Here is a 12,500-nt window from a genome sequence, read left to right on the forward strand (position 1 = left end):
CACGATCCGGTACATTGACGAGTTGAAGATGATGGTGGCGGAGCTGAAGCATCTAGTGGAGAAGTAGAGATGCGCGAGGGAGAGGCTGAAGAGGCCAACGATGGAGGAGAAAGGAGGTGGAGAATGAAGGTGATTCAAAATGCGTGGGCAAAATGAATGGATCGTCGATGCGGAGCTCGTGGCTGCACATGAAGTCTAATTAGAAATTGTTAATCTAATCAAAACTAAGTTAATTGGCATCGATTGTCAAATTTATATGGCAATATAAAAAAGAGACTAAATTCGGACCGTTTTTATTTATTCGAAATGTAATAATTTAAGAGATAATGTTATGGATCAAAATCGTAAAATTGCTACTATATGTTTAGGACGATAAATACCTTACTCACCAAAACTTAATTATTTTTTGGTGATTTGTATGGCAAATTGTCAAAAAACTTCCCGCTCTTTGACTGTTTAGAAACTCTCAAATCTAAACTGCTAAACCCCCAATTTGCATCCCAAGCCCTAATTTCAACCCCTCAATTTGAGCCGATTTACACGATTTGCAGCGGTGGAAATGAGGGAAGAGCAAATCGAGAAGCTGCGAGGCGTGGTCCGCGACTGTGTGAGCAAGCATCTGTACTCGTCGGCGATCTTCTTCGCCGACAAGGTGGCGGCGGTGACGGCTGACCCTGCCGACATATATATGCAGGCGCAGGCGCTCTACCTTGGCCGACACTACCGCCGCGCATTCCACCTCCTCAATGCGTCGCAAATCGTCCTTCGCGACCTTCGTTTCCGCTACCTAGCTGCCAAATGCCTCGTAATACTTCACTTCCTTCTCCACTCTCCAGCTACTAGTGATAACTTCTATTTGAACAATTATTCTACAACTTCGAATTTTTCCACTGCTATTCCATTTCTGTGTGAACTTCCGTGAAATTGAGTTTTTGTGTTAGTTATGCTACATTTATCTTAGTTATTTGAGCCGTATTATCCCATTAGGAAGAACTGAAGGAGTGGGATCAATGCCTGTTGATGCTTGGTGATGGTAATGTGGACGAACATGGTAATATTATTGACACAAAGGAGTGCAGTAGCATGTACCTGGATAAAGATGGCGAAGATCGTGAAATCAATGTAAGTTTGTTTGGATCAAACACAATCAAATGTGGCATTTACTGCTTGCTGTGTCTTTGTTGGTATATTGAAATAAAAGAAATGATGCGTTAGTCGTTTATAACTTTTCCTGATAGTGTTTGTAGTGAAGAATGATTATTATATTTTTCTGACAGATTATATCGGCAATATGCTTTTTAAGAGGCAAGGCATATGAGGCCTTGGAAAATCGCTCACAAGCTCGTTTATGGTGAGTAATATTGAAGATAAGAATTTGCTCTATTTTGTTATTAAGATTTAGGTAGAGTAGATTCGGTTAGCTTATAGAGCTCAATCTGTTTATCTTTTCTCATGACACGTGAAGGTACAAAGCCGCCATTAAAGCTGATCCTCTATGTTATGAGGTATGGCTATTAACTGCCTGTACTGCAGCCTGATTTTCACCTGTTATTTGAAACCATTACGCAGAGCTTTAATGTTCCAAGGCCGTAATCTGAATAAACACTTTCTTTATCTCAGAATCAGATGTTTAAATCATTTCATGCACTAAATACGTTATTTGATTGACTGCATATTTTCTTGGGATCACGTGCCACCTTTCTTTTCTCAGGCCTTGGAATGTCTTATAGAGGGGCATATGCTCAGTTGCGAAGAAGGTGAGGAATATGTTTTCAGTAAAAGTGCAACCCATCTCAGACAAACATAGATTTCCCATTTTTCTACTCACTGGTAGCTCATTTATAGGAACCAAGATTGCTGTAATTGATCTATTTGACAATTATAACCTGAGTCAATGCTCTTTGCTTTATTTCTAGAGACCAATCTACTTGCAACCTTGCAATTTTTTCCTAAAGATGGATGGCTCTCTTCATTTTATTCATGCTTGGTAAAGAAGGTAAGGTTTCCAAGTTTGTGAAACTAGTTTCCATACCTTTTTATATCGTGTATGTTCACATCTGTAGAAATGATGATCAGCATTAGATTAACATGTGGCTTAATTTCCAGTATGAGAAAGAAAATGTTGTTGAAACAAAATTTAAAGAACTCGAGGTCGAAGTTGCTAATACAAAGACGCCTGGGAAATCATTATGTACTCTGAAGAACAACACTGATCTCTTAGCCTGCAAAGCTGAATACTACCACCAGTGTGGTGAATACCAAAAGTGTTTTGAACTAACGTCTATGTGGGTTTGTCTATGATTCTCTGAGCAGAACTTCTTTTCTATAATTATTTCCAATTGGTTATTGACATGCATTTAGTTCAGATTGCTTGAGAAGGACCCTTTTCACCTGAAGTGCACCCTGGTGCATTTAGCAGCAGCGATGGAGCTTGGGCATTCTAATGAACTGTATCTAATGTCTTGCAATTTAGTCAAGGACTATCCTCAAAAGTAAGAACTTTACACTCTTTTCAACCACTTATGAAAAACCCATCATCTACCTGGAAAGGAATTTTTTTACTTGTTTTACTTTTGTTTTATAATTTTTTCATTTCTCTCATAGCAAGAACCATATGTACTGTGTGCTCCTGAAAGTACCCTGACAAGTTCTTTGTGCCAACAATGTAACAATCGAATATCAATAGATAGGTTAAAACATTATTTTCAGTGTTATTTTGATTTGATCAACAGGCTCAGTTTTTATGATCTAAAACTCCTGGGTAGCTTCCTAGTGGCTTTGATGATAAAATATTGCAAACAATGTTTCCTCTAAAAGAATCTGAGATGATAATTGAAGGAAACATTGTGCTCTAGAAATGCACCCTAAGGCCACTTTTCAGTAGTCTTTTGAGTTTAAAGCTTTCAGATTCAGACATGGTCCATTGTAAGCACACATCAACACAAAAAATATTGTCTAAAACTGTGAACTTTTAGTGACCTTTAGGCTTTAATATAGTTAATCCGAATAAATGGACAAAAATCAATGTTATCAAATAGCGGATATGGCAGCGCCATGGCGCTATGGCATGGCGTTCGGTGGTGGAAACGCCATAGCACCATGTCGCTGCCATAGCACCGCCATATCCGACATTTGACAACATTGCGTGTGCACTGCATTTAGGAATAGGGCATTATGCAAGAAACAAGGTTGGTAGAGTGGTATATTATGCTTTATTAATTGTTTAAAGTGTTTTAGATGTTATATTTTTAATATTTTTTAATTTTTGAATTATATATAAATATATAAGTATTATTTTATTTATTTAATTTTTGACCGCCATATCCGCCATACTAATATGCCATATCCCTGTGGCGGTTTTTAGGCAAACCGCCATAAGCCGCCATACGAGATTGATAACAATGACAAAAATACTAAATACTTGTATGCATTTCTTTTTTTATTGTCAGTCAAATTTAGCAATAGCATAGACATCATCAGTTCATCCACTAATATTCTTAATATGATCAGCTTTCTTGTGCTTCCAAATTTCCAGATTTATGTCTCATTGACAGTATTGACTTCATGTGGCATGTTTATTCAGAGCTTTGTCATGGTTTGCTGTGGGTTGCTACTACTACTGCATAAAAAAGTATGACCAGTCACGTCGTTATTTCAGGTATATATCTTGTAAGATATTCTAGTTTTGAGTTCCCTATCAAACAAGATCACATTATATTAGTTTATTATCTATTTTGCAATTCCTGTTTATCTCTGATTCAATTCCTGGTCATCCTCCCCAGCAAGGCAACAAGTTTAGATGGAACATTTGCTCCGGCTTGGATTGGATATGGGAATGCATATGCAGCCCAAGAAGAAGGAGATCAAGCAATGTCAGCTTACCGCACTGCTGCACGTTTATTTCCTGGGTAAATGTTCAATACTGTCCACCGTCTGTGCATTTGCTTTCGTTCCCTTTGACTTCTTATCCATATACTCTCTCCGTCCTAAGGAAGATGACCCCTTCCTTAGGCTGCACGGGATTTTATGCAAAATATTTTTTTGTGTTGAGTGGAGAGAATAAAGTTACAGAGAGGTAATTAAAGAAGAGATAAAGGTGTTTCTATCTTTATTAATTGGCCATCTTGATTGGGACAAACCAAAAAGGAAAGCAGGTAATCTTCGGTGGGATGGTGGGAGTACATTCTAAAATTGGTATTATTTGTTTGAATTGGCTTGGTCAATTCAGGTGTGAGATATGCATACTCATCACTTTGTCATCTTCTGCTGGGGAGTAGGGACGGTTTTTTGCTGTCAAAATCCAAAAAATAGTGTCAAATCTGACCTTTCCATAGAATCCAATGTGGTCCTAAGTTACTGCAGATTTTGTTCAAATGATATGAGTTGTAAAATCCTTGATGGTTAATTAGTGGACAGGGAATTACCTTCATGCCCCTAGGTCTTATGCCAGTAGGAGCTCCCAATATTAATATTTTGATCTTGGGGATGCTAGTGTTAAACCTCATTTTAGGAATCTGCCTTGATGGCAAGGCCTTGTTTTTTTTTCTTTACACTTTGCATCGTATCATAGTTCAGTTTGCTTAAGGAGGCTGCTAGTTTCTACTGATTAGTATCATGAATGATTCTTGATGTTCTATTTTTCTCTTTTTCTTTTTCTCCCTTTTATATCAGGTGCCACTTGCCTTCACTATACATTGGAATGGAATACATGCGAACCCATAGTTTTAAACTTGCTGAGCAGGTAACTGCCACATGTTTTGGCTTAAGAAATTGGTTGGCTGTAGAGAACTAGATATATAGCTCATTTGTTGCATTAGTAACTAGTGCTATTTGACCAAGTTCATATGTCTTTGCATTCAGTTTTTCATGCAGGCCCAAGCCATATGTCATTCGGATCCACTTGTGTATAATGAGCTTGGAGTTGTGGCTTATCATATGAAGGAGTAAGATATTTTCCTCATGAATTTACTTGAGAATGATCCCCTTTTAGTATGGTCCTGAACTTCTGGCGTATTTCAGGTATAAGAATGCCGTGTGGTGGTTTGAGAAGACACTGGCTAATGTACCATCATCTTTAAGTGAGATGTGGGAGCCAACTTTAGTCAACCTTGCTCATGCATTGAGAAAATTAAAGTATGGTTCTTTTCTTATATTACAATCTATAAATGATGCTTGATTATATAACTGGCTTCATTGAGTCTTCTTGATATATGACTTTGTGTTCCTTGTACCCTGTGATCGAGAACCTCACATTTTATTGGTGTTATCAAAGACGTCCTAGTGTTGTTTAGGTATTTATCCACCTGTTTTCCTTTGTGTGCGTCTAATATTTGAGAAAAATCACTAAATCCTCTTATCAGCTGCGGGAAGGTAAAAATTTGTTGCCAAAATCCGTGCACATTATATGTCGGAAACTGTATATTACAAGTTCAGCGAACTTTTTGCAGTCTGTTTTTTATCCATATGCAATATGTCCATATATTATCCAGTTGAGTCACTCAAATATCCGATCGAAATTTTAATATGATGCTCGAGGGAACCCTTCTAGGATAGGATAAAGGTCTGCCCTGCTATATGTCCATATATTTCCATTTCATATTATTCATAGTTTTACTTGCTGGATAGCGTTGTATGTGACCCATGAACTAAAGAATGTCATTTTGATAATTTTGTTTCAATCTGTTTTGGTTTCATAATCAATAAAATGTTACAATCATCAGGAGGTACAATGAGGCAATTGCTTACTATGAGAAAGCACTCGCATTATCAACAAGAAGTTTGAGTACATACGCTGGCCTTGCATACACCTATCATCTACAGGTCCTCTTCTATAAATCATCTTTTATCCTAAAATCGAGGCTCGGGTTCTGTCCTTACAGATCTTTCCCTTTTACAGGACAATTTCACAGCAGCAATTACACACTATCACAAGGTATGAACTTCTTTCAGTTCAGAAGCCGATTAACCAAGCTCTTGTATTTACAGTCACTTTGGCCGCATTTATTTATGAATGTTGTTATATTGGCAGGCTTTATGGATAAAATCCGACGATCAATTCTGCACGGAGATGCTGACACTGGCCCTTCAAGACGAATGCCAAGTTGATACAAACCCTAAAGTTGGGACAGTTAGAAGCCAGTTGTTTACTTGAATGTGTTGTGGTTGGCGACCGATTGTATGAAACGCAAGAACACTAAAGAAACAATGACACAACAATTTACGTGGTTCGATCTTTCGATCTACGTCCACGGGTGAGAAAGAGGTCGATATATTGATGATGATTTCTGGAGATTACAAACTACTGATTCAACTCTACAAAACAACAACACTCACTTCTAATCTCACTTTTTGCTCCAAAGCTAATCAAGTAAGTGGTTGATGAAACTAGAGGAATCACTCGTGGTTTTCTTGGCTTCTGTGTTGTTGAGGATCTCTGATCTCTCACCTTTTATATTGAGGATCTGAACCTCCTTCAACAGCTCGCGGTCCCAGCTGCAACTTCTTCCCAACCACTTAACCATGCCATCAACTCCACCTCCTTCCCTGCCTTTATACCCTCTTTCACTTCAATCTGAGACCCACCAGCTCCAAGCAATACTTGAACTTCAAAGCTGGTAATGGCTTAGTTAACATATCTGCAGCATTGTGATCAGTCGACACCTTTCTCATTCTGACCTCTCCTTTCTGTACCTCATCTCTAACAAAATGGAGCTTCACATCTATATGCTTAGACCTCTCATGGAATACCTGGTGCTTTGCAAGAGCTAATGCGCTGCTGCTATCACAAAAGATGTCCACAGTCTGCTGCTCTTCACCAAAGTCTTTCAGAATTCCCTTGAGCCACTTTGCTTCCTTTACTGCCTCAGTAATAGCAATGTACTCTGCCTCTGTTGTAGATAGAGCCACTACATGCTGTAGCCCCGACTTCCAACTAATAGCAGTACCATATAGATTGAAAACAAATTCAGTTTGAGATCTCCTATTATCTCTATTTGAGGCAAAGTCCGAGTCACAAAAGCCAATGAGCGCTCCATCCGCATGATCACCTTCTGCTTTATATACCAGTCCATAATCCTCTGCTCCTCTCAGATACCTGAGCAGCCATTTCAGAGCATTTCAGTGCTCCCTACCATGATCAGACATGAAACGGCTGGTGACACTTATAGCTTGTGCAAGATCAGGCCTGGTGCATAACATAACATACATGATGCTACCTATGATGTTGGCATATGGTATCTTACTCAGCTCTCTTCTCTCATCATCACTTTTTGGCCTTTGTTCTGTGCTGAGTTTGAAATGGGCTGCCAAAGGAGTGCTTACTGCCTTTGCATTCTTCATCTGATATTTCATCAACACTCTCTTGATGTAATCAGTTTGCATCAGCCTTAATTCTCTCTGCTCTTTATTTCTGATTATGTCCATACCCAAAATCCTTCTAGCCTCTCCCAGATCTTTCATGTCAAACTTGGTCTCCAATTCTGCCTTTACTCTGATCACTTCATCATTACTTGCAGCTGCCACAAGCATATCGTCCACATAGAGAAGTAAGAACACAGTTGCAATCCCATTCTCTTCCTTTATGAACACACAACTGTCAAAATCTGATTTTCTGAACCCCATTGCAGTAATATGCTCATCAAACTTGAGATACCATTGTCTGCTAGCTTGTTTCAACCCATACAAGCTCTTTTTTAGTAAGCAAACTATCCCTTCACTTCCTGGAATCTCAAACCCTTCTGGTTGATGCATGTAGATAGTTTCCTTCAGTTCTCCATGCAAGAAAGTTGTCTTCACATCTAACTGATGTAAGACCCAACCATTCTTAGCTACTAAGGCCAGCAAAATCCTAATTGAAGTGTGTTTGACAACAGGTGAGAAAACTTCATTAAAATCCACTCCCTTCTCTTGAGTGAACCCTCTAGCCACAAGACTTGCTTTAAATCTGATCTTCTCAACCTCTCCTACTTCAATCTTCTTCTTAAAAATCCATTTACAGCTGATTATCTTCCGAGTCATGGGATTCTTGACCAATATCCAGGTCCAATTTTTCATCAGACTCTCAATCTCATCTCTCATAGCATTGAGCCACTCTTTACTTTCCTTGCTCTTCATAGCTTCTGCATAATTGGAGGGCTCAGCATATTCAATAACTTCAGCTACACATAGAGCAAAAAAGCTCATCTCATAGTCACTAAATCTGGTAGGCCTTCTGATTTCCCTTCTAACTCTATCTCTAGCCAACTTATATCCACTGCCATTCTGTGATGGTGTTTCTGGGATATCAGCATTGGGACCAGAGGCATCCAGCTCAGTAGCTCCACCTCCATCTGAGGTTCCATCCCCATCAAAATTCTGACCCACGCTAGCAGCTCCACCTTCTTAGTGATTTGCATATCAATTTCCTGCTCAGTAGACCCAGCCACATCATTCTTCTGGCCAGAGGCTGTGCTGTTGTCATTCTTCAGAAAAGGCAAAGTTTCTTCATCAAAAATCACATCCCTACTGATCACTATCTTCTGATTTCCTCTCTCTGTACACCACAACCTATATCCCTTTACTCCATGTTGATAACCAACCATCACACATTTAAGAGCCCTGGGATTGAGTTTGCCTTGCTTGCAATGAGCATAGGCTCTGCAACCAAAAATTCTCAATGATTTGTAGCTGCAATCTCTGCCATACCATCTGGTGTTTGGTATTTCATTTCATATTGCTGATGAGGGTGAGTTGTTGATCAAAGTAGCTGCAGTAGACACTGCTTCTCCCCAGAAAACTTTAGGTAGGCCAGATGATGACAACATGCATCTAACCTTCTCCAATAGACTTCTATTCATCCTTTCAGCCACCCCATTTTGTTGGGGGTTGGCTGGAACCGTCCTGTGTCTTCTTATCCCATTAATCTTGCAGAAACCATCAAACTCACTGGATAGAAACTCAAGACCATTGTCAGTCCTCAAGCACTTCAGCATTTTTCCAGTCTTGAGCTTCACTTCCTGACTCCATTCTCTGAACTTTTCAAAAGCCTGTGACTTATCTTTCAGTATGAAAACTCTCACTTTCCTTGAGTAGTCATCAATAATAGATAGGAAATACTTCCCTCCACCTAGAGTCAGAGGTGTGGCTGGCCCCCACAAGTCTGCATGGGCATAATCCATTATCTCTATGGATGAGTGTGTGCCTGCTTCATAAGGCAACTTCTTGCTTTTCCCTAAAACACAGTGCTCACACACATTCGGCCTTGAAGGGTCACCAATCTAAACCAACCCTTTCCTTATCAGTTCTTTCAGACCATTCTCTCCAATGTGTCCTAGTCTCTTGTGCCACTTCTCAAATCCAGCCTTCTCCACTACATTCTGGGATCTAATTATGGTCTCAGCCTCTAGGTAGTATAGGCTATTCTTTCTCTTGGCTCTCATGATATCAGCACCATCTTTAGAGACAACCATATGTCCATTTTCAGAACATATCTTGAATCCCTTAGACTTCAGAACACCTACTGAAATGAGATTGCATTTTATGCTTGGTATGTACCTTACTTGGGTGATCACCTTGACTCCACCACCATTTGTTCTGAGCCTGATATCTCCCACTCCATCAACCTTGCAGATTTGGTCATTTCCCAGCATCACTGACCCTGTTGCATCAAGAAAATTCTCAAACCATTCTCTACAAGAGCTGATGTGGAAACTACACCCGGAGTCCATGATCCAAGCCCTTTCAATCTCCCTTCCTATGATGTTCATAACCTGAGCCGGTTCTTCTTCCAGTGCTAGATCAGCCTGATTCTGAGCCATCTCAATTTGCTTCTTCTTCCAATAAAAGCAGTCCTTCTTGAGATGTCCGGGTTTTCTACAATAGTGGCAACTTCTTTTTTCTTGAGCCCCTCCATCTCCATGCTTCTGTTGTTGAGGAGGCTTAAAGAAACCCGACCCTTTCTTCCTCTTGCCTTTGAAATTTTTTACATTCAAAGCTTGACTTCCATTGCCCTCACTCGTCGCAGAGGAGTTCTTTTCCAGCTCCTTTGAACATAGAGCACACTGAACCTCCTCATAGGTGATGCCAGATTCAGCATTCCGGCCAAACAACATTGCATCTTTGAGATGCTGGTATGTCTTAGGTAGAGCATTCAGAAGTAGTATAGCCTTATCCTCATTCTTCATAGGACCATCCACATTCTCCAAATCGTCAAGATTCTTACTGAAATCATCTATCTGCTCCGCAAAAGACCGATCCTCAAGAATCTTGTATGAGAACAAGCGTTGCTTCATGTACAAACGGTTAGCGAGAGACTTAGTCATGTAGAGGCTCTCAAGTTTCGTCCATACCCCAAGTGCTGTAGTTTCCTTCGCAACTTAACGCAGAACTTTGTCAGTGAGATTGAGAACAATGGCACTATGGGCTTTCTTGGCAATCTCAGCCTTCTTCTTCACGCTCTTCTCATCGAGATCTTCCTTTTCTTTCCCCTTCGGAACAATCGGCTCAATAGCTTCATCAAGCCCTTGCTGGATCAACAGAGCCCTCATCTTGATCTGCCACAGGCCAAAGTCATTCTTCCCCGAGAATTTCTCTGCTTCGAATCTTGTCGTCGCCATCGATATCAACTCCGATCTGAGCTTTAATTCCCACAGACGGCGCCACTTGTTGTGGTTGGCGACCGATTGTATGAAACGCAAGAACACTAAAGAAACAATGACACAACAATTTACGTGGTTCGATCTTTCGATCTACGTCCACGGGCGAGAAAGAGGTCGATATATTGATGATGATTTCTGGAGATTACAAACTACTGATTCAACTCTACAAAACAACAACACTCACTTCTAATCTCACTTTTTGCTCCAAAGCTAATCAAGTAAGTGGTTGATGAAACTAGAGGAATCACTCGTGGTTTTCTTGGCTTCTGTGTTGTTGAGGATCTCTGATCTCTCACCTTTTATATTGAGGATCTGAACCTCCTTCAACAGCTCGCGGTCCCAGCTACAACTTCTTCCCAACCACTTAACCGTTGCACTCAATCCTCAGCCATTGATCTTGATGAGCTTAGATGAACGGCTATGATGATGCACGGTTACTTCTATCAGAATGGATTATCAATCTTCGTATTGTTAATTATGTAGTCGTTTCAATATGTAAACATATGCAATCATAGAGAGAATAGCTCGAACTGTAACATATGGCCATATTTAATTTTTGTGGTTATCCTTTTTTTTGTAGCAATAGTAGTTATTGGGTTGCTGCTTTGCATTTGATAGACCTAAACACAATTTCTATAGCTCATTGTGAAATGGAGTATATAATTTTAATAGCCAATTCTATTTGCAAGCAATATGGGAAGTTTGCACAATATAAACCTATCGTTGCATATTTCAACTTTTAACAGAACACAAATAAATTCATGATTTAAAACATTAAATAGGATTCAACCTCCCTGAACCTTACGTGAAACCCTGATAGATTTTGTGCAGTTGCTTTGTGATTTCAAACATTAAATAAGATGTTGTTGTTTCCATTTTAGGAAATGTTTCATTTTTAATGGAATAATCTTAAAAGGAAAGTTTTATTTTTAGTGGGATAGATGGAGTATTCAATTGTGTGCGCATGCACACACATAGTGACATAGGAATGTGATCAAATACAAACTCTAAATATTGTACAAACTTCAAATTATAATTTGGATCGTTAGAAAATATCAACAGATGATAAAATAATAGCAACAAAAAATGTCAACACAATTTCAACGGTTGATGCTGTGTAGAAATTGTGTTGACATCAAAATCTTGATATTTTACACCGTGTTGACATTATATTGATAAAATGCAAACTCATATATTGTACACACTCCAAACTTTTCAACTCAATATCAACACAACGTCAATACAATGTCAACACAGTGTAAATTTTCAAGATTTTGATGTCAACACAATTTCAATACAATGTCAACACAATTTCAATACAATGTCAACACAATTTCAACACTTGACATTGTGTTAGACATTTTTTATTGCTATTATTTTATCATCTTTTGATATTTTCTAACAGTTCAGATCATAGTAAGAAGTTTGTACAATATTTAGAGTTTGCATTTCATCACATTCCTGCATTATATTCACAACTATAATTAGGGTGATACCCATATAATTCAATCTAGACCACCCAATAAAAAAATATGTGCTTGAGATTCAATTTCATAAAACTATCATTTTTAGATAATTTTTTTTTATCCGTCCCATAGAAATATGTGCAACTGATATGACATGAGAAATTAAGACAAAATTGGTAAAGTAAGAAAGAGGAGGAGAAATATAGTAAAAGTAGTATTAGTGGATAGTGAGACCCACATTATTGGTAGTGTTTAATGGTGGTAGAAGTTGTAAATAAGTTGATGTATATGGGTAATAAATTGGGATAACTTTCCAACTATGGAATACACATATTTTTATGGGACATACAAAAATGGAAAGTGTACATATTTTTATGAGACGGAGGGAGTATCAATTTTC

General features: G+C 38.8%; 1 protein-coding gene across 2 annotated transcripts; it reads left to right on the top strand.

The window, feature by feature from the left end:
- The first annotated feature begins 426 nt into the window (after window positions 1–426).
- LOC121805331 (anaphase-promoting complex subunit 6-like) lies at window positions 427–10,750 on the top strand. Of its 2 annotated transcripts, XM_042205138.1 has the most exons (17): window positions 427–805; window positions 988–1,122; window positions 1,278–1,351; window positions 1,466–1,505; window positions 1,712–1,757; window positions 1,917–1,996; window positions 2,107–2,285; window positions 2,367–2,492; window positions 3,584–3,658; window positions 3,783–3,908; window positions 4,672–4,741; window positions 4,861–4,943; window positions 5,020–5,133; window positions 5,721–5,820; window positions 5,897–5,932; window positions 6,029–6,161; window positions 10,647–10,750. In XM_042205138.1, the coding sequence occupies exons 1-16, from the start codon at window positions 560–562 to the stop codon at window positions 6,149–6,151; spliced, it is 1,653 nt and encodes a 550-aa protein (XP_042061072.1). In that variant the 5' UTR covers window positions 427–559; the 3' UTR covers window positions 6,152–6,161; window positions 10,647–10,750. The 2 variants fall into 2 exon arrangements, with proteins under 2 accessions (XP_042061072.1, XP_042061071.1); XM_042205137.1 differs by lacking the exon at window positions 10,647–10,750 and having other exon boundaries at window positions 6,029–6,298.
- The last annotated feature ends 1,750 nt before the right edge of the window (window positions 10,751–12,500 follow it).

The sequence above is a fragment of the Salvia splendens genome, chromosome 5, assembly GCF_004379255.2.
Source record: "Salvia splendens isolate huo1 chromosome 5, SspV2, whole genome shotgun sequence".
NCBI classification, from domain to species: Eukaryota; Viridiplantae; Streptophyta; class Magnoliopsida; order Lamiales; family Lamiaceae; genus Salvia; species Salvia splendens.